The following is a 25,200-nucleotide window of genomic DNA, read 5'->3' as shown; positions in this document are numbered from 1 at the left end:
TCTGCGCTGGAGGGGACCTTAAGGATCCTCCAGTTCCATCACCTTCCATGGGCAGGGACACCTTCCACTATCCCAGGGTGCTCCAAGCCCCTCCCAACCTGGCCTTGGATGCTTCCAGGGATGGGGCTTCATATAGGATCTCCCCGGAGCTGTCTTTTCTCCAGGCTGAACATCCCCAGCTCTCCCAGTCTGGCTCCAGAGCAGAGGTGCTCCAACCCTTGGAGAATTTCTGTGGCCTCCTCTGGACTCACTCCAGCTGCTCCATGCCCTTCTTATGCTGGGATCTCCCAGAGATGGAAGCAGTATTACGGGGGGGAATTACTGTGGGGGACGCACAGAAACAGATCTGGTTATCCCCTCAGCATCAGCTCACCCTGGTTTCTTCCTCATCATACTATCAAAATGGAGAACAAAATAAAAGATAAAACCAGGCCAGACGCTGAAACTGGAGAATTCACTAAAACTTTGAGGGAAAAACTCTTTTGCCCCCTCCTGCACCTGCTGAGGGACCTGTGGTAACAAGAGCACCTCATTCCCAGGAGACATCAATCCCTGAGCCTTGCTTTCAGCAGAAAACAAAAACAACCCCCCGTATTTCCTGCTGATTAGAAATCCCTCTCCTCCCAAACTGCTCTGGAAACAGAATTAAATTAATTTTAAATTAAACCACCCACCACCTCGAAGCAGCAGCACCCAGCAGAGCCGCGCTAAGGTGAGGAGCGGCACCTGGCCGAAATGGCGGCAACTGGATGTCCCCGCTCAAGTCCTCCCCAGACGGCCCGAAAATACCGTGCTTGCCGGGAAACGGGCTTGTTTTATGATCTTTTGCTTTAAAGAGCAGCAAAAGAGCAGCTCGGCGGCGGCGAGGTGGCCCGCGAGGAGGCGGGGACGCGCCTGTCAGCCGGCTCTGAGGCGGCGGGGACGCGCCTGTCAGCCGGCTCTGAGGCGGCGGGGACGCGCCTGTCAGCCCACCCTGAGGCGGCGGCGGCGGCGGGGCCGCTCTGTCGCGACATGGGGGACGACTTGGCGTCGGAAGGCGACACCCGTGAGTGGGGCCGAGGCGGGGGCTGCCCCAGCGGTGAGGGGCGATTCGTGTGGCAGGGGCGGGCGGGAGCCGGCGGGGCTGAGGGGCAGAGCCGGGATGCCCTGAAATAGAACCGGACACCTGAAAATCCGCTCGGAAACAAAGCGGGTGGTTAAAGCTACCCGTGAATCAGGACTGCTGTTGCCCCAAAGCATCCTACACCGTTGAGATGCTGCACATAACTCTGGTACCCCGCACTTGGGGTTTTTTGCCTCCTTGGTCCCTCGGTCCCCGTCGCAAGTTGTCTTTGTGTCCTGCAGCCCCAGGTGGGGCTCGGTGGATGGGTTTTGCACGTTTCTTTGCATGTCTTTCTCCTCCTTTGCTGCTTTTCTACATCTCTTGCATAATAAACCGCCTGTGAGTTGGTGCATTGCATTGAGGGTAAATAATTTAAAATGTTTTCCACGCTGTTTGTGGTAACGGAATTCCTGTTCAGTAACTGAATTCTTATTCAGTACGCTATGAAGTACCCTGGAATCTGAGCTCGAAAGAGAAGGAACACTGCTAAATATCCACTGAAGTGTTGCTTTTGGACAGGTGCATGCCGTGATGAGAGTGCATTTACACTTCCAGAGCCACTGTGGGTCTTAAGCAGGAAACTCAGACCATCAAACTGTTACTCATGTGTTGCTGAAAATAAATAAATTGCGGCTTCTACAGCCTTGGCAATGCCAGATTTGTTACTGCATCCTCACTGCTAGTACAAAGAATAACTAAGGTGGTTTGGCATCTCTTGGAAATGATGCTTTGTCTGTCCATAAAATGTAAGAAAACATTTTTGTCACCTGGAGAGCAGGGTCAGCAGCATTTGCTTAATCGGAGCATAGGATTTACTCCACTGAAGGGAGATGCTTGTACAAGGAGGTGTTATGTGTGTAGCCATTGGTGTTAATAATTAACAAAATCTCAACGTGTTTTTCACAGGTTCTCTTGATATTTCCTCTCAAATGAAGGGTCCATGCAGGGTGAAATGCAATCCTGTTAACATAGCTGATAAGGTGATAAGAGAGTCTTAATATACAGTATAGGAAATCCTGTTTCTTGCAGAAATCAGTGTCCAAATCCTACTGCCTTCATTGTAGCAGCAGGTCCAGCACTCTTGAATTCACACTCTCAGATGACCATGTCTGGTGTTAAGTGGATAAACATACTATTGAATGATCCTGTCTAGCATTAAAATTTGTGTTATTTGTGTTTTTCTTGAGCTAAAGTTCTTTTGTTTGAAGGCAAGGGGAATGGAAACTGGAGGATGAGGTTATACCTCTCTTGCTCTAAGAGTCCTCGGTAGGGATGCCTTTCTTCTGTGTCCTCCAAAGAGATTAATTCTGTTATTTAGGCAGCAAGTCTCCTGATTTTCTCCCTCAGTGTGGTGGAATGGGACCAATAATATCTTTTATGCCTTTTGTATGGCATATGGTTAATATGCAGTTGATATGTTGGAACAAACTGAAGTTGCATTGAGCCCCTCAAACTACAGCCTGGGTTCTGGAGAAGTCTAGAAGAGAGCAGAGCCTCTGGGCCAGCTCTCCAGTAGGATGTGATAGGCCAAGGGTCTGACTCAAGCACTTCTTGAAAGAATTCCCCAAAAGCCCTAGGACAGAGACGGAGTCCAACAAATGCCGACATCAGCCTTGCCAAAAGTCTTCAGAGCCTCCCTGTTGGGCTGTGGCCGTCACAGCCTTGCTCTTGTTTCTTGGCAGGAAGGTTTATTTGATGAAGAAGAAGATTGCTGGGGCATGGCCCAGCATGGAGAGTAAACACTCTTAAGTTGTGCCTAACTGTGCAGGACAAATACTGCCAGTCATGGTAAATTATGTGCAGAACTGCCATGGTTTATTAAGAGATGCAACACTAATCACAGGCCAGGCTGGCAGTTTTGTGCTGCTTGGCTGGTTCAGGTTGCCTGGAGGGGAACCATGTGTAAAGGCCTCCTTGTAGAGCAGTGGCATGTAGGTGTAAGGATGGATGGAGGAAAGGGTCTGTGTCATCTCAGAGCCTTCACACTGACTCTGGGCCTCAGAGGGTGCCCAGAAGATATGGACCTCATGGATCAAAAGGTTTTGCAGCTAGAGCAAATCCATGCCAAGAAAGACACTGAATTAGAAGAGAAGTGGGTAGGACTGGAAGAGCACTGATGTGGCACAGGGGTAGTCAGGGAACAGAGAGACAGTGGTAGAAATCTAAATCCAGCAAACATGCCTACATCTGTAGGTCTGGGATTCTTACTGGAAGAATCTTTCTGCAGTCATCCTTCCCTGAAGCCACGGGGCCCGGTGAGATGAAGGGGAGGTTTGTTGGGGCATGCTGTTCCCTGCCCCTTGCCAGCACTGTTTTAATGCTCACTCTTCTGCTCTGCTGCAGTGCTTCAGTCAGAGAAGGAGTTCCATGATGCGGCGAAGCGAAATGATACAGCCAGGATGGAGGAACTCATCAGGAGAGGAGTTGACATCAAAGCCAAAAACAATGTAAGTCCTGGGTTTTTCCACCTCCACGCTGCAGGAAGTGCTAAGGGCGTGTTTCAGAACTGCAGCTCCTTAATGCTACTCTTCTCATTAACTGCTTAATTTGTCAAAACTTTAAAATACAACACCCAGTGCCAAATAGGGCCTGTGGCAACCATGGAGTTTTCACAACACACTGAGACCCCCCAGAACTATCATCCTGGCCACACTGGATAGCTGCAATTGCCAGACAGATATGATTGCCATGAAAGGCTCTGATTTTGCTGTCTCTGTAGAGTAAGACTGTGGGACAAACTCTGTTTCTGGTGCAGGTCTTTCCTTGTTGACTAGTAAGTTCATGGAGATACAGGATTGCCCCCATCCCTAGTGTTTCAGTCTGTCCATTTATGGTCAGCAATGTTTTTCACTCTGTGCTGTCATTATAGTCCAGAACTGCAGCTCCTGAGCAGAAGGTGACTGACACCTCTCTGCCTGACAGGAGAGCAGAGACAGAGGGCTGCATCCAAAGAAAACTGTGCAGTGTGAGAAATTCTGGCTTCATAGATGGCCAAAGATATTTTGGCCTTCAGAAAGGCTGGTGGATACACACACTCTGCACACATCAGGCTTCCCTGCCTCTGTCCTTCCTTGCAGGCAGACCGGACTGCCCTGCACTGGGCTGCGGGAGCAGGGAGCGTGGATGCTGTGCGGCTGCTCCTGGATCACGACGTCCCTGTGGATGACGAAGACAGTGTACAGAGGCGACTCTGCCTTGCATGTGCTGCAGATGTGTTCAGTGCTGGGGCAGCTCCAGGGACTGGGTGCTAGGCCAGCAGTTAACAGACTGCACCTTAGCCCTGGGTGGGTGGCACAGGGTGGCACGCTGCACCTGCTGAGCAAGGGGCTGGAGCAAGCCTTGTTGGCACATGTGCTTGTGCTCTGTATTTTGGTCTTTTCCTTGCATGCACAGTGACTTGGAATAGGCTGGTAGAATCTGTGAAGTTTTCCATAGAGCATGGGAATGCTTGGCTTCTTCTGATTGTGTTGGTGGGTCTTGTAGGATGACAGTGACAGCCAAAGAGTTTTTTCTCTCCCCCATACAGTCAGGCTAATACATACCATTAAATAGGTAGTAGCTGCCAAGAAGCAGGTTTCTGCTCAGTGACAGGAATAACAATAATTGGAGAAAGTGCAACAAAAAAATATACCAGAGAGAAACAAATAGATTTGGAAAACTTCATTAAGCTAAGAAGACAGCTTCCCTCAGGGTGGGGATGGTGATGGCTGCAGTTTAACTGTAAATATCTTTCTTCTTTCTTGCCCAGTTTGGAATGAATGCTCTTCTCCTGTCTGCCTGGTTTGGCCACCTCCGTGTCCTGCAGATCCTTGTCAATGCTGGGGCCAAGATTAACTGTGCCAATAGGGTGAGAGTCTCCCCATGTGGTTCCATCACTTCACTCTAGACAGGGACAGGGAGAGGTTTACCTGTGAGCTCAGTTGTGTGTGACAGCATCTGCTCTGGGGACTGCCATCTGCACTCTGACTTATCCCAGAAGCAGCTGTAATAGTTGGAGCTCTGGAGATGCACACAGCTTCCTCACCTCATGTTTTGCAGTGCTAATGTGGAAGGTGTTACAGAAATGGAAAATGGGTTTAGTGAATCAGCAGTCCTTGTATTCTAAACCAGACCTCATCTGGGAAAAGGGGGACTAATATTTCAGTCATAACTTGCTGTCTGCAGCATAAGGAATTTTAGTCCTGGAGGTGCAGGGAGGATGAAATAGGCCTTTGCTAACAGGAGCAGTTTGTCAAAAGAGACTGACTGTCCCACAGTCTTGGACTTGTTGAGTGAGCAGTCCTTTGTCTCCTCTCCAGAATGGCAGGAACCTGCTTCACTGTGCAGCTCAGAGGGGACACATCCAGGTCATGGAGTTCATAATGGAGGACTTGGAGGACATGTGTGTGGATGAGACAGACAAGGTAGAAAGTCTTTTCACAGCTTTGTTTTACGAAGTCTGGTCTTGCTGTGCTGAGTTTAGCAGGAGTGTTGCCCTTGGTCTTGGGAAGAGAATCAGAGTCTGACACTACTCCAAGAAGTCTTCCTGCAGAGTAAGCTTAGGGATGATGGGGATTCTGGCTCTGGTCAAGCTTCTTGCAGCAGATGATCTGATCTTGTGTTTTCTGAGCCTTTTGGACTGTGTTTCTCTGTTTCCTTCCAAAGATGGACAGGACAGCTTTTCACCTGGCCGCAGAGCACGGGCAGCTGGAGGTGGTGGAGTTCCTCCTTCGACTGGGTTGTTCTCATGGTGCCAAAGACAAGGTACGGGCACAAAACCACATGCAAGGGAGGTGAAGTCCAGGGATTAGGGGATATGAAAACCAGGGAACAGAATACCAAATGGGGCTCAGGCAGGCAAGTTGTCCACAGCTGTTACTATGGCTGTGGTATGTCAGGCTTTTCTTCCCTATCCACTTCAAGCCATTTTCTTGCTCAGTTCATGATTTCTCTCCAGGACTTTTCAGGCAGGATGCACAACAAGTCTGGTGGACTGTGCTCCAGTTTAAGGTAGGAGGGGTTCTACCCTCGCTGCTGCAACTGTAGGAAGATTGCTTCATATTCGTGCTACTGGTTACAACCTCCTTTTCAGCCACACTGGATATACTCTGTGCAAGGTTGTGGTATATGAACACTCAGTCCTGTGAGACATATGTTTATAAAGTAATGTTTACTTTCAGGAAGAAAATACAGCATTACATTTAGCTGCTAAAAATGGACACCTCTCTGTGCTGGAGAAGATTATAGATGTCGGAGTGGACCTTGATGAAAAAAACTCAGTAAGTACACTTAAATTAAATCAAAACCACATCAGTTTTGCCCTTTTCCCCCCTAGAAATACTCTTCTGCCACAGTCATCAGGCTGAAAAGCCAGTATTGACAGGATAGGTCTAGAAAATAGCTGATTTTATCTGAAGCCTGTGTGGGTAAAGGCAGGTCACACTTGCAGAGTATCAGTGAAAGGCAACATCCGTCTTGGACCAATTTCCGGCTTTAAAGTGTTGCCTTCTCTTCCTGCTGTATCTGCACACCTACCTTATCACTCCATTTAATCTCCCTTTCTCTCCCTGACCCTTGTACATTCAAGTGCCTAAATGGTTATTGAGTGTGTTTTAAACTAAACTTCACCGTGCTTTAAAGTATTGACTTAGTCACTGAACATATGGGCCTTCTGTTTGAGATCTCTCTTTTGACAGATCCGCTCTGGAAAATTATGTGGCTGGAACACAGTTAATGACTTAGATAGCAAATATTGGCTTAGTATCACTGTTATTTATTCCAGGGCACACTCCCAATTAAGTTTATCAGCATTTTTTTTAGTCTTATTTGGTTACTGTCTTTGAAAAGTGTATTTGATTGTGATTAAGATCTGAAGGAAAGGGGGAGCCACCTTCTGTGGTAACTGGCAGCATTTGTCTACCCCCATAAGCTGCCCTTTGTGCAAAGAGCAATAATAAAACCAGATGAAATCACTTAGGAATTCTGCTTGCTTGCTTCTGTTTTCTTATAATGAAATGAGCTGCAGCCCTCAGAAGGGAAAACCAGTGATAGAGGGTTACAGGTTTCAAATTCTGTCTCTGCGTTATTCCAGGAAAATGGTTTGTCTTCACTGTCCATGTGAAATCCTTTTTGGTTTATTGATGGGCTGGAGGGGAGGAAAGATGGTGAACACAATGTCTGTCTTGTGGCCCAGAGCCAGTGACATTCAGGACAGAGCAGTACTCTGGTATGTCCAGGGCAGATAATTGTGTTCTCTATTTTCGTAACAGTCACCTGGAGATCCCTGGCCCTCAGAACTGGTACTGTAACATGTCATGGATTCAGAAGATGGGGTAGAGTCTGTGACTCATTCTGCTGCTCAGTCTTGGCCTTGTCTACAGAAATGCTGCTTGTGTCCTTTCTTGCCTTGTGCAGGAAGGACTCACGGCTCTGCACCTGGCTGCTGAGGGGGGACACAGCCACTGTGTGAAGCTGCTCCTGGAAGCGGGTGCTGATGTCAATGCCCAAACCCAGGTTAGCTCCATGGAGGTGATTCCATTCCCAAACCCTACTTTGTGGATTTATGCCCAGACCTGTGACTTCCCAGGTCACCCATAGAGAGAGGTCATGTGGAGCCCTGCATTCAGGAATAGCACAGGGAGTTTAGAGGAAGGTAAACATGGTTTTGTACAAAGAGGCAGGTGAAGCTCCCTGGGACTGGTTTGGCTGGAGACAATCTCCAGGAATTTGTCAGTGCTGGGCCATAGGACTCTTGCAGGGAGCTCTTTGTGGGCAGTCTGTAACAACTGCAGCCTCTGGGAAGAATCCCTGAATAACACTCCTCTCTTCTGACTTCCCTCTCAGAAAAAGATGAACTGCCTTCATTATGCAGCACTGCACGGCTATGAGGAGATAGCCAGGATCCTCATGGATGCAGGAATCCACACGGATGCTCTCAATCATGTGAGTCCCTCTCAGTGCTCTCACCACTAACAAAAAGGGTAAAGCCAGTTCACGGAGCTGCTCAAGGGCACAAAGCAACTCTGGAAGTACTAGTGCAGTATCCCCATCAGCCCCCAGTGCAGACTGGCAGCTGTGATAGAATAGGACATGCTGGGCACAGCATGGTCCTTTCAGTGCTGTGAGCTAAGCTCTCCCTAAGTGCAGGATCTTCTTTCCACAGCAAAATGCATCAGCAATGCACATCGCAGTCCTGCAGAACTTCCCAGCCATGGTGAAGCTCTTCATCAGTGCAGAGTGTGACCTTGACATTCCAGATAATGTAAGACTGCGGCTCCTGTTCTTTGTGTTTGAAATGTGAACCAGTTTCATGGGGATTTTGTCACTTTGGGACAGGATTAAAGAGGAGTGCTTTAAAATGTGGAGAACCTGGAAGCGCAGCTTAGGAAATGTGAAACCTGTGAAATTATTCTAAGTGTTGCAGTCAGGTAATCACTTGAGGGTGTTCAACATGAGGGCAGTGCTGTGTCCCCTGCAACATTGCATAGTCAGGCTCTCTTGCCCTTGCTGGAAGCAGGTAGGAGGAATTTCAAGATGGAATGTATTCTGCAAAATGTTTGGAGGGCTGAGAATTGGAGGCAAGGCTGGAGGTAGCTGATTGTCTCACCAAACTGTAATTTTCTGAATGAGGGGCTTTGTGTAGCTTGTTTTGGTTAATCCTCATACTTGTAGTGACGTTCTCTACTGATGATGCTGTAAAATTGACACATTTATATTCAGTTTTACTGGTTTCCATTAAACAGTCCCAAGCTCCTCCTGGTAGTGTTCTGTCCTTCCAGCCTCACCCTTGTCCTCTGAAGTGTAGTCCTTTCTCCCTCCTTCTGCAGAGGCAGCAGACCTCACTCCACATTGCTGCAGAGCACGGCAGGCAGGACATTGCTGAGATGATTCTCATTGCAGGAGTTAATCTGAAGCTGACAGACAAGGTAAAGGTCTCCATGGGTGAAACAGGTTCTGTGGGAGTATGGAGGGAAAATATACATAGATGGTCTTTGCTAATGTTTTTCATAATTTTCAAGAAAGGCTAGTAATATTAAAATTTTGATATTTCCAGAGATAAGCCCTTAAAACACAGTTGAATAGGTTATTTTGATGTGTTTTGCAGGAAAGAAGTGACTGGTTCTTAGGCAGGTAGAAAATAGATAACACAATGAACAACTCTTTCCTTCTCAAAGTTGTTCTAGTTCCTTCTACTTGTACTGTGATGAACAGTAATATCAAAGATTACCTCAAATAATGGTAAGTAATATACCTGAAAAATTACAGCCCATATATTCTAATAGGTTGAAAGGATCTGTTTGGTATAGATCTGGCACAGTTCTGGGGCTTTTGGCAAATAATAAAACCAACAGAACAAATTTCAAGAGCCCTGAAAATGTAGTCTGTGCCCAAAAATGCTGGAGGCCCTTGGGCAGGGATTAAAATATTGTTTTCCATTTGCAGTGGGTTAGAGCAAGTGCAGACCTGAAGCCACCTGGCTGAACTGGCCTTCAGCTGTGATGAATGTTTGTCACCTTTCAGCACTCTGTGGAGCTGCAGTGACACTCAGCACAGGGGACACATTCACACTTTCCTGTATGAAATTGGGTTTCTGCTCACATCTGAGGATAGAACTGTTCTTCCTGTTATGCCTGGTGCCTGGGCTGGCTCACTTGCCTTCATGCAACTTTCAAGTCTCATTCTTTTCTGCCTTCTGATTTTAGATAGAAATACAAATCTCCCCCTGCCCAATCCAAAATCATATTCATGAAAGGAACATAGCCACATTTTCATAGTCTCATCAGCCTGTGCTTCTCCTAGGAGACCATTTTTAATCATGTGTATCTGGAGCCTGTAAAGTTAATGAGGTTGTATAAATCACTTTGGTTTCATGTGTCAGCAAACCTGCTGTGCAAAAGGCTATAAAATACCTTGGACTGCAGAGCTGAGCTGGTTCTCTGATGGTTGCTCTCATGTTGGTGGGTTGCAGCTTTTCCAGTTGGTGGGTGAAGCTTTTCCAGTGGCTCCTGCAAAATAGGCAGATCTCTTGTAGCAACAGAGGAGATGCTGCAGAGGCTGGAAAACCACTGCCCATGCCCCGAATGCAGGAGCTTGACACCAGCTCACATCTGAAGTTCACAGGTGGAGAACAGGTCCTGGTGGCTGCATCCCTCAATAGTCCACGTGCCAGCTGCTGCAGATGCTGGGTGGCTGTGGAGATTGTACCTGCTAAGGTACAGCTCATTTTTCCTTTCTAATTTCAGCAAGGGAAAACATCTCTGGATGTTGCTGCCCGAGGCAATCACATCATCTTGGTGGACATGATTATCAAAGCTGATCGATTTTACAAATGGGAGAAGGTGAGCAGCTTACACAACAGCCCCTGTGCTTTCTCCTCTCCACTGAGACTCCACATAGCAGCTGTCAAAGAGAAAGAAATACAGGACATGCCATGACAGCCTGACCTCTATTTTCATCCCCTTACTTAAGAAAAACAGAAGTCCTCACCATGCCAACAGCATCTCCTTAAGGCTTTCCTTGTTTAAAAAGGTCTCTGCTGTTAGAAATCCCAGGCGGCACTGCTGGGAATAGGGGTTTCCAAAAATTATTTAACAGCTGCTCCCAAAGGGATACAATTAGTTCCTTTTCCCAGAAGGAGAAGCTGAAGGACTTGAGCGAAAAAGTGCTTGGCCTCAGGTCACCAAAATGGGATTTTGAGAGTTTTTCAGCAGTGGAAGGAGACAGCTCTTGTTGGAGTCATACAACTTCTCCCTCAAAGTGCAGCCTCTCAGCCCCAATCTCCCCTCTGAAACCCTGCCTACCCCAAGCCTGTGCCCAAACCAAGCTGAGCAGAGTGAGCTGAAAGTACAGCCCAATGTCACATCCCCTGCATGTTCTTCAGAGTTTGGTCATCCTCCCGTGGCAATGCTCCAGAGGGGGAAGCAAAGGAAGGAAAGGAGAGCATGTGCCTGTGGCTCAGGTGCAGCTTTGGGAGTCATGCTCAGTGTATCAGGCCCTTGCATTGGCTTCCCATGCAGCCCTAGAGAATGTCATGCAGCCTGGCATGTAGGCACTGTGAGCACAGCTCATGTTGCAGGGAAGCAGATTTAATTAAATGATTCTGCCCCAAACCCCAGATAAAAGGGAGTGTAGAAATGCAAATCGTGATCCGCATGGGCTTCCACAGCTGAGTGGCCATTAATGGCGTTTTAACCCTGATGAGAACAGAGATGATCATAAAGAGAATAAAAAAATGAGCTGTGCCAGAAAGAACTCACAGGGACCACAGAGCTGGGGATGTGGGAGGCTGCAGAACCACAGGCACTGCTGCAGCACCCCTGTTCTGGTTCTGCAGGACAACCTGAACAGCGACTCCAGCGCATGGGTGGCAAAGGACTTGACCTTTAAGCAGGATCACAGGCTGGAAACACAGCACATTCGCTCAGTCATGTGGAGATTAGCCACTAAGTACCTCAAACCCGGGGAGTGGAAGAAGCTGGCACATTACTGGAAGTTCACCGATGACCACATTAGGGCCATTGAGCAACAATGGACAGGTATAAAAAAGCTTCCCAGGTATTTTCCTTTCTTTCCTTGGAATTTGTTTCTAGGAGATAAAGCTGTAGTAAGAGCAAAGCATGAAGAAAACGAGTTGGTTTATTTGAAGTAACCAAAAGGTTAGGTTAAAAATACTGGTTTTGCTGAACGTGGAATTACCTACACACTGTAATTTGTCTAGAAATAAAGCACGCAAGCAGGGGAATTAGTGGTTCTTTGCTCACTCCTTCGGAGACATTTGGCAGGCCTGTGAGTTCTTGCTACAATTCTTGTTCTACAGAACAGAAGAAACTTGCTGGTTTTACTTTTTTCTTTTGAGTAGCAAGAAGGCAGTGAAGTGAATTCTTAGAATTTAAGAAAAATGTTAGCAGAAGCAGGGTCCGAGGGTCAGTAACAGATCACTGATAGTTCTGGCTGTGTCAAGAACTCTGTAGTTTGGATGATGAGCAAGGGGCCAAGCTGTGCTCTGAAGACAGAAACTATTGCCATGAAAGGCTGTGCAACAAACCCAAGCTCAGCCATAGTCACTCCATTAAGTTCCACATAAATCCAGCAATCACATCAGAACCAGGAATTAAAACCATGCTTTACAGCCTCCTAGTAAAATCCAGAAAGGAGGGAGGGGTGTGCAAACCCACCAGGGCAGAAAACTGCTCTGGTCAGGGCCGTGCACTCTGAGAGTGGGATTTCATCTGTGGTTTGATCCTGCCAGGCACTAAAAGCTACAGGGAACACGGCCACAGAATGTTGCTGATCTGGCTCCATGGTGTGATCACTGCAGGAGAAAATCCAATCAAGGGACTGTATGAAGGCCTGGTGGGAATTGGGAGAAGAGATTTAGCAGGTAATACTTTTGTCTTTCTTCAAATAACACACACTATTATCTATTTGAATTAATTTCCCCAAATTCTGTGCTTAGACAACATACACAGAGGAAAACTTCAGTGAAGCCAACTCACGAGCTGAAAGCACCTGCTCTGCCCCCTTGCTTCCATTACATGTAATCTCTTTCTCTTAGGTTTGATTAATGAACAGAGCCTGCCATGGCTTTATTGTTCTGTGCAGCAGATCATTCTCTCTTACAGAAAGTATCAGGAAAAAAGCAAACGCAGACTCCACCTCTCCACGGAAGTGCACCGCAATGTAACACCAGGAGCATCCTCAGCTGGTCTGAGCCACAGGAGAAACACTTCTCTGCTGCTGAGAGAAGGCAGATGCAACCTAAGGCCTTCTTGTCACAAACTGCTGGCACTGCTGCACCCTTCTGGACACGAAATGACAAGGGTAAAACAAATGGCCATGGTCAAAAACGCCTCTACACAGAAGGGAGATTTTTATCAGCAATTCCAAAGGGTCTGGGCACTGCAGTGAGTTTGGTGAGCGAGCCTTACTTGTCATATACTGCATCAGGAAATATTAACAGTTCTACTGTAACTTGTCTACAGCACAGTTTTGTATATAAATTTTCAATTGTCAAGTTTTTAAGTTAATGAGGGCAAAGGCTTTGTTCTCAGGAATGTTCTTTACTTACCTTATTTGAGGGGGTGTCTCATGTCTTTGGCATGTCCATACATTCCCACCGTAAGAAGAGAACTTAAGCAAAAGCAAAGCTACTGTTTAATCCTTTTGGAACCTGCGGAGTTGTGATCTTTAATGCTTTGACTCCTCACAAAAAGTTTGAGAAGAATATTAACATAGGCTGTTTGTAAATGTACATTTAGCATGTATGTTTATAAATCAAATAGGTGACTCTGACCTTTTCAAAACATCTTTTCATTTGTCATGTAATCCTTCATACTTATTTTTTACAGCAGCTCAAGGGGAAAATAATGTCTGTATTTCAATAAATCTAGATTTTACCCTTTAAAGTTGCAAGTTATATCTTGTCATCTTTATTAAAAAAACACTACAGCATTTTTTTTCAGAGCTAAACCAGTACAACCTTATAGTTAAAGCTGGAGAGGAATTCAAGCAGGTGGTGGTGGTTTCTTCATTTCCAGAGGTGTTTGTAGAGGCAAACCAGGACTGCAGTGAGCTCAGCTGCTGTTTTCTTGGAGTCAAAACAAGAGTCACTTGCTGAAAGTGAAGTTTTTATTGAAAACCATTTTTAAGCAGCAAGAAGGTTAAAAATTCAAATGCTTTATTTCAAATAGAAACAAACTAACTTACAACACAATGAATGAAGCAAATAAGTGATGGCAATATTGACACTTAAACATCTTTTAAATCAAATATTCAACAAAAATATATGTCAGCTTATAAGTACACAACCTGCATGTGGTAATATATACAGCTGAGTGAAAAATATAAAAAGAAATACCGTTCTGCTTAAGAACATGATACAGTGAAGACTTTGGTAGAAAAAATGTCTTTTATTTTTAAAAGTGTAGTCTTCTAAGATGCTTCCTTGAATCCAAAGACTAAAAATTAAACAGATCTATCCCATTACACTGCTGGAGGTTGCTGTCCATGGGTAGTTCACCGACTGTTGATCCTGCTGGAATCACACAGTGATAATCGGCTAACGCAAGGGAAAAGGCAGAGTGGGAACAGTTGATTGTACACAGGAAGACCACCAGACCAATGCCTCTGTTCCACTGGCACTGCCAAGCCTACTGCTCCTCTTGCTCGTTGCTGGTGTGAAGGCTGATCTTTTGGACTTCCAGCTCTTCTGCACTGACCATGGAGGGATCAATGGCTGCGTACCGGGTGCCGTGGAACTGCAGCAGATGGATCTGTTGGGAAATAACACAGGAACAGGTGTAGGAGCACAGTGTTTTGGTAAAAGAGAAACATTCCTTTGAGTAACTTTTGTGAGGGTGAAACCACAGCTCTGGAGTACAAGAGTTCAGGGACAGAAAACCCCCAAAGCTGGCCCAGCATGGACACAGCTGCTCCCAGCCCTGCCCTTTGGTATCAGCAGCACAGAGCACACAGGGAAGTTAAGTAACAAAAACTCAGCAGGAGTTTCCTTCTGCTGTTGTGGTTAAACACGTTCATAGACTGAATTCAGGAACTCACTTGAATGTACAGGTTGACCTCAGCACTCCTGCAGAGGTAGGGGAAGTTGCCTCCTGTTTTGAGGTGAGCTCTTCTGGCATTAGGGTAAAGCTTATACATTTCTTCTTTTGCTTCCGTTGAAAGCGCGCTTTGGTCGAACACCTGTGGAACAAGTCCCAGCAGTGAGTTCTGAACCTCAGAGTTTGTTGTTACATCAGATTGCCTGCATGCTGCTCCTAGAGGAGACCCTCAGCTTCTCTGTGGAATGGTGTTAATGAAAGAGAAAACAAGCAAACCTGGGCACTGACAGCTAGCAAGCCAATACTGTAATATTGAAACATATGGCACAGAATATCTAATCCATAATGCAGCACAGAAAAGTCACGGTGTTGCCCAGTCAGCAGAAGGCTTCCATAAATAGGAAGTTACATGCTGCAAATGCTTGCTAAGTTGCTGACTGAATAGTGTGGCTCCACCTGCCAAAGGGAGGAAATAGTGTTTAATTAAAAAATTGAGATTCACTTACATCCATAATGGTTACAGGGATGTCTCGGATTTTGTGAGGTTCTACATAGGAGTTCTGGCAGTTGAGGGTGAGTCTTGAGGCCAGCTCGCTCTGGCCCAGGCTCTCCAGCTTGCAGTAGAGAGAAACACTGATTAACAACATATTTCACTGCAGGAAGTTAATGCAATATTAATAATACAGCCAAAGAGAAGATAGCTTTAAGGGATGAAGGTTGTAATTCCAATTTAGTATTACTCTGCGGGAGACAAATGCCTAAACCACATTCCATGAGTTGTTCCTGCCCCCAGAGCATGGCCTACAGATCTACCCCAGCATTTTCTCCTTTTCCACCTCAGTTCCTTACTCCTCTTGATTGACACAAATAAACAGAACTAAGGTAGAGGGTCAGTGAATCAGTTGAACTGCTGGGGCTGTGACAGTCAACACCTGCTAAAGATCCACTTCCCACTCCTCCCTCCTGGGTCAGTGAATGAAGAAAGCAGCAGAAATATCTCCAACCTCCCAGTCAGTAACTCCAGAGTGACACCACAGCCATCAGAGCACACCTACCCTGTCCACCATGAAATCAATCCCATCTGCCATCTCAGGATCTAGAGGACCAGATGCAAAATTCCCAAGGACAATTTTTTTCAGCATAAAAGCAGGCATCAGCCAAAAGCTAAAACAGAAATAAGGTGTAAAAATATCTTCAAGCACCAAGGACTCAACATCAAGATGCTGTATTGTAAAATGCTTTCTTTCCTTGCAGAGGCTTTGTGTTTTAACTTCAGATTAAATCCTTGAAGAAACTTCTAGTTACATGGCAAAAGTATACTTTAAACATGGTGAACAACACTCTTCTTGCTCTAAATGGTTTTGCTAGACAACAGGCAGAGTTCTTAAATCTGACCACACATACACAGAGGATCACAGAACAATTTATCTAATTCCACACTCTGGATTGTTAACATTTCCATTCTCCTTGTGGTGTGCTTTTAGAAGTCACAAGTATTCCATCCCACACCTCCCCTGCCCAGGCTGGAATCAGGTTAGACACATATCCAACTAATCAATGTGACATTTAATTGCAAAAAAATTAATGCCATGAGTCTGCTTGCTCTCTGTGTTCTTTACCTGTTTGCTGTCCATGTCTGATTGAAAATAGAAGTGTCACTGAAGGCATTACACAAGATCAGAGATTGGACTCTGGGAGATTTGTGTGTGTATTCAGCAAACTTTTGAGCCAGAAAGCCTCCCAGAGAAGCTCCAAAAAGGTGAACCTAATGCAAGGGAAAAAAAAAAAACCAAACAGATGATGAAATGTGACCTCTGAGCACAGTGTTTCATTACAAAAATAGGTCATTCAAGTTGGCCTTGTCCTTATAACCCATTTTTTGAAAGAATCACTGTTCCATTCATCTTCTGGTTTTATGTGCAATATAAATGTGATAAATACTAACAAAAGGAAATGTTTCCCAAAGACTCACAGTGCTAATTTCTTTGTGTTCATCAAGCTTAAGAAAAAACCCAAATATTTCACTTTGTTCTCTATAGCTATTCCAGCACAACAGACTTGACTGTGCTCTTCTGTACTATGTGAGTTAGGAAGGATCTCACAAAAAATGAAGATAACCCATACAATTTAATAGGCCTGGAATAGCAGTTGAATTCAGGTCAAGTATGACAATTTCCAAAAGCTTCACCTTCAAAAATAAACTAGTTTCAAATGTGAAATTGCAACACAGCCTCTTTATTTATAGGCTGTATTTTTGTATCCTGTTTTTTGCACTGGCTCTTAAATGAGGCTGTTTCAAACATCAGATTTTTATTGCAACAATTTGTCCACTGCCTTGTCTTGGAGCACTCACTTTATCCAGCTGAAGGTGGTCTAAGAGTTTCCTGAATCCATCACAGAACTCAAGGTGATCCCAGTACACTGGATACTGCAACTAAAATAGCACAAAGTTAGAAAAAACTGGCTGAGATCAATCTGCTGCAAAGTTGTACCAGTCCCACATTAAAGGTTTCGAGACAGTGCTGTGCCTCTCCCATGTCATGAAGTTCCTCTTCAAGGTCCCCAGAGCCTGAGGGTGCCAACACCTCCCCCTCAGTTACACAAAAACACACAAAGTGCCACAGAGCAGAGTTTTCTGGGGAAAATGCAGCATTGCTTCACTCTGGGATCAGTGGCAGGGGAGGCTGGAATGGTTCTTCAGTGATTTTGTAGCGTGTAATAGATACAGAAATCATTAATTGCTGCAAAAGGCAGTGGTGCTGCTAAAGCCAGGCTGTTTAATATATTGTACAAATTTGTACAAATATATTGTACAAATTATATTGTACAAATATATTGTACAAATCAGCAGTTCAGCTCAGGAGCTGAGAAGCCCCAGAAGAGCAGGCTGGTAGGATTTAAGGAGTGAACCTGCAGCTATTATATAGTCTAAGAACCATGTTATCCACCATCCCAAAGGAAAACATGGAAACCCTGAATTAACTCGTGTGTTTGCCTCAGGGCTAACAAAGATGCAGCTGGAGGCAAAAAATACTTCTGTCCAGGACACACAAGGAGAAAAGTAGGCTGAGAAGTCAACAAGGTTTTGGTAAATCTGCTGTGGACATAGAGCAGATGCCAGCCTGGATCCATATGCTAACTACAAAGATTTTTGGTGGATTCCCTATGTCAAAACTAAGAAGTTCATTATCCAACCTCTACCCAGAGCAACAAGCACAAGTCCACCATAGGACTGAGAATACTCACAGCAATAACTCTGTAGCCCCATCCAGTCAGTGCCAGAATTTGCTGGAAAAACACATCTGCAGTCCCACTCACAGGAGGGAGAAATATGAGTGGGCAGCGAATGCTCCTTGGCCCTGCATCATACAGTGACCAGACTTTGCTGTCATCATCATCTACTATTATCTGGAAAGAGAGGCACAGAGGGGAGAAGAAACACAAGACAAGTGAGGTTCTTCAGCCAGCTTCCAGGATGGCTTCTAGAAACTTCCAACTTCTAGTGAATGTTATAATACTTAAGACCTTCTTTTACTCTTCTTCACAATAGCTTTCAGGCTGTTTTCTAACTGGAATGACAATGTGGATACAGCTGGAACAGAATTGTGGCCACACCATGAGACAGAATATTTTGTGCATCGTGACATAAGCTGGATAATGAACTGCACACCAGGAAAGGAGCCACCACGCTCAGAAGAGACCCAGGAGATCAGTTCAGGGTACCAAGAGCAGCAGCTGGAGGCTGGAAGAGCCAGCACTGCCCCAGGGACAGCTTTTTAAACAACCATTGATATTTGCATCACAGACAGAAGATGTTACAGGTCTGGAACCACGCAGGCCAGCGGAATTAAGCAGCTAGCACCACAAATGATTGATCTGAAACACCTACAGCAGCCTGCCAGAAATAGATACACACAACTCCCAGAGCAGCGCTGCAGGGCTGACCTGGAGGGAAAAATTCTTCCATCACCTGGCAGCATCTCAGGAGCTTCTGGATTGCCCAGGACACAGAGCTGGCTGAGGGAGATCACTCACACATGAGGTGCTATCCTTAATGAGCAGCTCCTCATACAGTACCACAAGTCCTAGCAAAATTAGTGCCTTCAGAAGTGTTAAGAATTGTGTCTTCTTTTCTAGCAGCACCAAAGCCTGACTTGTTTTGACAAGGCCTGTTCTACCAGAAACTGCTTCTATACTCCAGATGTTTTTTCAACTCCACAACCCAGCAGAAGCTGCATCTTGTACCAGATCAACAAGCACAAACCTCTGGGGAAAGCCTGAGTCAAGCAGCCAGGATGCATCTCCTCTATATCAAGATTTTATAGCTTTCTGAACAGTAATATGCAAGCACAATTTGCTTTTCCAACCCAGCAGTTAAGCTTCTCAGCAATCAGAGGAGAAGAGTGTACCACAAATCAGATTTGCTTGACTAACAAATCTGCTCCTAATAAAGCCAGTATTTCAGGCTCTGGGAGCATGTGAGAAATCACATGGTAACATTGTTTTCTAAAGTCTTTATAAAAAAAGACAGTTTGCATACCAGAGCCTCCAGACCACTGAAACCATTTAAACCTTGTACAAAAGCCCTTCCAATCCCCACAACAACTCCTTGCACACAACCCCTGGGCTCCAGGCCTTGCTGTTCTCAGCTGTAATTCCATCAGCAATGCTGGATCCATTCAGGATGGCTACTACCAAGTTTACCTTTAGGAGTATTTGCAAAGGCACACCATAGTCTTTGAAAAAACAACACCAAAGTTACTTCATGCCAGGAGAGCTGAGGCTGAGAGATATTGTTTCCTTCCTGGAGCCCAGACAGTGATACAATGGTTTAAGCACTTGTTCTGGTTGATTTCTAGCCACATGCTGGACAGTTTAACTCCAGCTCCTGAGCTGTGCAGGCAGCAGTGGGGTTAACTCCTGACTTGGGAGGTCACCAACCTTTTTCTTGTTCTGGTTATTGATCAAGATCAGCTACAGTTCACACAAAAGGTAAAACCTGCACTGCCTCAAAACGAAGAGCAGAACTTTTTAGCAGGGCCAGGGTGTCCCTTGATGAAAACTTTTAGGAAGGACTCAGACAAGAGCAAGTGTTGTATGAAAATGCAGGCACACAGGCAAAGCAGGAGATTTGGTTAAAAAATGTTATTTTCTATGCTGTACTTCCTATATCTGACCAGGGCAGGAAGGAGCTGTGCATTTCCTGTGCCTGTCAGGAGAAACATCTCAGCACATTCTCAAACAAACTGCTCTGGCTCTGCTTCCTTAGGCTGACCTGACAGCAGTTACCAAGGCTGGCCATTCCCTCCTCTGTACTGCCCATGCTTTGCACTTCTGGGGGATAATGCAGGCAAATGTATTCCCAAAGACTGCTTCAGAGATTAATTACATTTTCAATTTGAGCTTTTTAAAATTCTCTCTCCAATAACCAGGACTAGTCTGTTTATTTCTTCATACCCCACATTCAGCCCTGTGGCATCCTTTGCCTTCTGAGGAGACAGAAGCACTCAGGAGGGTAAGGCATTCCCGAGGCTGAAGGTCACCAGGTCACCATCAGCTTCAGCTTACACACATCCCAGTTATGAAACCCTGAGCACTGGCAGCAGCTGAAGGCTGTGTCTGCTGGCACTGAGCTGCAGCAGAACCACGTTTCCTTGGAATTAAAACCTCCAGCTCCTTCCATTCACCACCTTGCATCCCACCAAGCAGAGCCTCAAAGCACCCACACATCTTTGTACTGGCCCTGGCTTTGGTGACCCAGTGAGGCACTGCCCACTGAAGGCAGCAACAGAGCACGTGGGGTCAGCAGCAATGCACCTTTCTTATCTGCAGGACACTGGCAAAACTTAATGAGACTGCTACATCCCTTCCCTAAAGGTGCTTCTGCAGCCCACACAGTCAGGCAGGTAAGGGAGCCACACAAAGGTCAGCTTAGCCCAAAATCAAACTATAACACACCTGAGGCTAGACAGGACACTGCTGCTCAGCCTGCAGAGCCACAGCAGTGACTGTGCTACAGCAGCAGGGTGCAAAGGCAGGGCTGTCCCTCTGTCTGGCAGTCTGGGCTGCTGCAGGGCACTCTGTAACCACAGCCCCAGCAAGCCTGACCTGCAGAAGGTACACAGTGCTTTACTGGGTCAGGAGGTGCACACTGCACTGCCACTCTGCCACTCAGCACACAGAGAGCAGAAGCTGGAGCCCTGCACACCTCAAACATTCTCCTGGGGCTCAGTGAAAGGCAGTGGGGAAATCCAAGTAAGAGGAGAAAGTGGTTGGACAGTGTGATTAAGCAGAAGAAACTGTCTGGGTTTTTCCCCCGTGGTTAAGGACATTCCCACTCCCAGGAGCCTGCCTGACTGCTGGGAAGGTGCCTTTGGACATTGCTTTGGCCTGGGGACAATGGGCAGGAACAGTGGAGGTGGCTCTGGCAGCTCAGTCCAGTGTCCCCAGGCAGCTCTGAGAGGCCACACACGTGATGCCCAGCACACAGCACTCCCCTGGAGCCCCTCCTCGGGCAGGGCTGGCACCAGGATGGCAGGTACTGCTGCCATGGCTCACAGCTGAGTCTCTGCTCCCCAGCACAGGCAGAAGTGACCTCCAAGAAGCATGGGAAGATGAAGGGTGTGCTTTCATGCACTCACATGACATGTGGGACAACAGTTCAGGAGATAAAGCAGCTCAGTAGCACAGCTACAACTGCTCTGCATTAACCACACTGAGTTTCTCCTCCTTAAACAGCAGAGGAGATATTTCACCCACAAGATGTACATACCTTTTTAAGAGGAACTGTGCTTCTGAACCAGTTATAGTCAGGAGAGACTTTAATCTCTCCCATGATGTTTAGAAAAAACTCAGTTTGGATCAGCCTGAAAAAGAGAGAGAATGAGAAGTCAATAGCACAGTTTCACCGTGGGCAGCTCTCCAAAGCTGTGCTATGTAAATAAAGCAGTGCAGGCTGATTTGCTCTTATCAGTTGATGGCCCTACCTCTGACTCACACCAAGTTCACTTTTGCTCAGTTTTCATCAAAGCATGCAATTATTCTCCCAAGAGGCAGTCACCTGACTGCCTTACTGCACCAACCTAATTATGAAATGATGATGCTTCTGTAGCAGCATTCCCGTGTGACAGCTGCAGAGAAAGTCAATTGTGTTGCAGGCTGTAAGTGGCTTCAAAACCTAAAGCAGCTTCTTGGTTTCTTTTAAATTGATAAGGCACTCCAAGTTTATAGCTAATAAATATTCATACAATTCACTCAGGAGTTCACACCACAGACATTATTTCATGAACCTACTCAGTATTCAGGTCACGTTTTTCCATCTGAGTATAACTGACCCAAACGAGTCCCAGAGCACATCAGGAACATCACCTGATCCGAGGCTTAATTTACAGAAAATCCTTGAAATTTTAATTCTATCCACACAGAAGCAGGCTCTTGTCAGGAGTTACCAATGAAGAAATCCTTGAAGCACACCAATTAATACAGCACAAATTGATTCTGAGTTGGATCCACACAGGAATGCCACTAATTCACTCCCCAGCCAGAATGTCCAAGCATACATAATGAGTATCTTATAATACTCCGTTAATTAGTAATAAACACTGAGGTAGCTCCAAGATTTAACTGTTTGGGGTTTTTTTAGGCAGCAAGAGACCATTAGCTTCCATTTATACAACAAATAGCATCAAACACTTCTGAAGTTTGCAGACTCAATAGCTTCACCCTGAAAGCCAGCTGCCCTGGGAGATTATTTTCATGCATTCACACAGCACCAAGCACAGAAAAACAAAGAAACTTTTGCTCTTGTTACTTAACAGTTGCCAAGTCTAAATCAATAGGTTTTGTTTCTTAATTCTTCACAAAATAAGACCTCGTTGTGTTCTGTGAGTCACTCCAATTCTTTTGTCCCTGCAGGAGAGCTGCTGGTGGACAGCTCAACCAGTTTATGGGGTTACAGCTAGATTAACAGTGAGCTACACTTTCCTCATCTTTCAGTCTTCATTTGCCATCTTCCAAGTGCAGAACATATTAATTTAAAAAGGGAAAGTACTTTCTAAATTGCAAACACACACCTTCCACAGAGCACGTGCTACACCTCCCATGTTCAAAGGTCTGAGGTGGGATGTTCAGCTGTGGCTGCTGATTCAATGTGGTGTGGTTTCACTCTGGTGCTTGCACCAACTGCTCTGCTCTCTGTCAAAGTCTGGCAGCAGGAAAAATTACAGCTAGGGTAAAAAGGGTCTATTCCAAGAACCTGCAAGGCAGAGAAGGTGCAAGGATGCTTTCCTGGGCTGGGGGGCTGCATTGGAGTGAGGAAACCACAGCTCACATTAATTCCTTCCACAACCACACAGCAATGGCTCCTAAAAGCACTTCAGAAAACGACAGTGTGACAAAACTGTGGCAGACAAACTACAGGAAATGCCTTAAAACACACATTATCTTGGACTGATACTTGGGCAGGAAGCAGAAGCAAGAAGCAGAAGTCACAGTCAGGGCCCCGCAGGGACACAGAGGCACTGGAGACTCCTGCTGCTGTTCACCCTGGCTGGCAGAGAGGGCTGGCAGCCTCTTCCTGCTGTGCTCACCCCACTGCCTCTGCCACCTCAGTCCTTCAGCACCCTTTAGCGAAGTGCTGGGGGCTGGGAGCTGTGCCACTGCAGCTGGTAGGGAAAAGGCACCATGCAGGTGGACTTTGTGCTGGCCCTGCACCTTGCCTGGTACCACAGCGAGTTTAGAGTCCACCTGAAACCCAAATTTTGAACTTCCCAGTTCACCTGTTACCACTCATGGAAGGGAACCATTGGCCACTAACGCCTGGGCTGATTTCCACCAGATTTCTTCTGAAGGAGCATCTGTGGTTGCCACTCCTAAGCACTGCCTTTCTTTGCAGGCAAGAGGAAACCTGCATTAGAGACTGCCCTCTTACTGAAATGGGGTTTCTTCCTCCTTTGCACAGAAATGCACCATTAAATTTGCACACACAAACACTCACACTAACAACAACTACATGTGCTTTCCAGCCACAGAGAAGGTGAGCCATGAACTCAAAACAGGGATTCAGCTACTGAAGGTAAGTCAGACCACAAAGAGCCTGATGCTGGTCATGAGCAGCCTCTAAACACCCAAGTCTCACTTTCAGTAAAACCAAACAACCTGAAGAACTTTTAACCTTTTAAAAACAATTCCTCTGGAAGAATCACCTACGGATGTGCTCAGAGCACTTGGTAATAGTCTCCCTGTGAGTTATTCCACTACACTAATGACACACTCCATTCATTATTGATTTGAAAAGACAATGAGAAAGAAGATTTATGGGTAACTGGGATGTGGCAGCAGCACCTTCCCCTCTCCCCCAGCACTGCTCCCCCAACCCTGCCCCCCGCCCCTGCTCCTTCCCCCTCCTCAATCACATTTGGCTCCACAGCTTTGCAGGGAAAAGGGGACAAAACCCCGCAGCCTCAGCTCAGGCTTCCCTCTGCAGCACAGGCAGCCCCTTCCCCTGAGAGACCCCCACAACCGGAGCCCCCAGGGGGGCTCTGGGCTCCCCCAGGGCCGCGTCCCGACCCCGTCCCTCCCCTCGCTCAGGGCTCGCACCGACCCCGCTCCAGAGCCCAAAGGACACCCCCGCCCCGCAGGGCTGGCGCTGTCCCGAGGAGCGGAGCCCGCCCCGCTCCCTCAGCGCCCACCGGCCCCTCAGAGCTCCCCGCTCGGAGAGATCAGGGGCAGGCCCGTCTCCACAGCGAGACCCCCGCCAGTCCCATCGCTGCTGGGCGCTCACCGGCTGGCAGGGCCCGGGAACGAGGACCAGGCCCGGGAGCAGCAGGACCGGGAGCACCGGGGCCGCCGCCGCCGCTCTGCCGCTCCCGCCCCGCGCGCCCAGCCGGGGGCACCCGCCGGCCGCCACTTCCGGGTGCTGAGCCGTGCTCAGCCCAGTGATCCGGGGGCGGGGCGGGGGCGGGGCGGAAACAGCTCCGCCGCCATCGCTACCGAGGCGGAAGTGAGCGAGGCGGGCGCCATCGCTACTGAGGCGGAAGTCACGTGCCCGCTGTGTTAATTAATGTAAAAATTTGCGTTGGAAAGGACTTTTTAAAACTCGTTTTCTTCCATCCCGCCATAGTCAGGGACTACTAGATCACGTTGTTCCACGCCCCGTCTAACCTGGCCTTGAACACTTCCAGGGATGGGCCGCAGCTTCCCGGGCCATCTGTTCGCTGCCGGGCAGCTCAGGTTAATTGAGGAGGGCGGCAGGTGATACTGAGTCATTCCTCTAATGAACAGGTGGAGTCAATTAGCCCCGTTTAATTGGTATGTAATAAGTAAGAGTTGAAGGGGAGCTGAAAGAAACAGACCTATAGTTACCTGCAGTTATAGGTGTGCTCTCTGTAAGGCATGCCTAAAGGACTCACTTCATTAGACAATATATATTTATACAGTGCTCTTCCCTAACTGAAAATCACCCCACAACACGCGGCATAATTTTCTATTCGCTCTCAAAATTGCTTCATTATTCTTGAAATTTTTCTTCTCCCGTCTCAGCCTGATCTTGTCATGAAAGGCCTT

At 46.7% G+C, this 25,200-nt stretch overlaps 2 protein-coding genes across 3 annotated transcripts; one reads left to right on the top strand and one right to left on the bottom strand.

Moving 5' to 3' along the window:
• Positions 1 to 996: 996 nt before the first annotated feature.
• ANKDD1A (ankyrin repeat and death domain containing 1A) lies at positions 997 to 12,907 on the top strand. The gene is made up of 15 exons (XM_041469228.1): positions 997 to 1,045; positions 3,446 to 3,549; positions 4,180 to 4,278; positions 4,851 to 4,949; positions 5,401 to 5,505; positions 5,747 to 5,845; positions 6,262 to 6,360; positions 7,496 to 7,594; positions 7,925 to 8,023; positions 8,244 to 8,342; positions 8,908 to 9,006; positions 10,324 to 10,419; positions 11,415 to 11,616; positions 12,330 to 12,461; positions 12,703 to 12,907. The coding sequence occupies exons 1-15, from the start codon at positions 1,012 to 1,014 to the stop codon at positions 12,762 to 12,764; spliced, it is 1,527 nt and encodes a 508-aa protein (XP_041325162.1). The 5' UTR covers positions 997 to 1,011; the 3' UTR covers positions 12,765 to 12,907.
• A 787-nt stretch (positions 12,908 to 13,694) lies between these two features.
• On the bottom strand, positions 13,695 to 24,535 carry SPG21 (SPG21 abhydrolase domain containing, maspardin). 2 transcript variants are annotated; one of them, XM_041469226.1, is made up of 9 exons: positions 24,419 to 24,535; positions 21,410 to 21,503; positions 17,884 to 18,045; positions 16,991 to 17,071; positions 16,257 to 16,402; positions 15,693 to 15,801; positions 15,144 to 15,251; positions 14,639 to 14,779; positions 13,695 to 14,352 (listed from the first exon to the last, which is right to left on the bottom strand). In XM_041469226.1, the coding sequence occupies exons 2-9, from the start codon at positions 21,470 to 21,472 to the stop codon at positions 14,230 to 14,232; spliced, it is 933 nt and encodes a 310-aa protein (XP_041325160.1). In that variant the 5' UTR covers positions 21,473 to 21,503; positions 24,419 to 24,535; the 3' UTR covers positions 13,695 to 14,229. The 2 variants fall into 2 exon arrangements, with proteins under 2 accessions (XP_041325160.1, XP_041325161.1); XM_041469227.1 differs by lacking the exon at positions 24,419 to 24,535 and adding an exon at positions 22,710 to 22,728.
• Between the last annotated feature and the right edge of the window lie 665 nt (positions 24,536 to 25,200).

This window comes from Pyrgilauda ruficollis, unplaced genomic scaffold (genome assembly GCF_017590135.1).
Source record: "Pyrgilauda ruficollis isolate IOZ18807 unplaced genomic scaffold, ASM1759013v1 scaffold23, whole genome shotgun sequence".
NCBI lineage: Eukaryota > Metazoa > Chordata > Aves > Passeriformes > Passeridae > Pyrgilauda > Pyrgilauda ruficollis.
This window is presented reverse-complemented; position numbering and strand designations above follow the sequence as displayed.

Bases quoted from the DNA above. Each gene is read 5' to 3' on its own strand.
- ANKDD1A (XM_041469228.1), top strand. From the start codon at position 1,012: ATGGGGGACGACTTGGCGTCGGAAGGCGACACCC. The intron at 4,279-4,850 runs GTACAGAGGCGA...TTTCTTGCCCAG, and splicing joins CTGTGGATGACGAAGACAGT to TTTGGAATGAATGCTCTTCT. The intron at 10,420-11,414 runs GTGAGCAGCTTA...CTGGTTCTGCAG, and splicing joins GATTTTACAAATGGGAGAAG to GACAACCTGAACAGCGACTC.
- SPG21 (XM_041469226.1), bottom strand. From the start codon at position 21,472: ATGGGAGAGATTAAAGTCTCTCCTGACTATAACTGGTTCAGAAGCACA. The intron at 15,802-16,256 runs GTAAAGAACACA...TTTCTGTTTTAG, and splicing joins CAGACATGGACAGCAAACAG to CTTTTGGCTGATGCCTGCTT. The intron at 14,780-15,143 runs GTAAGTGAATCT...CTTGTTCCACAG, and splicing joins TCCCTGTAACCATTATGGAT to GTGTTCGACCAAAGCGCGCT.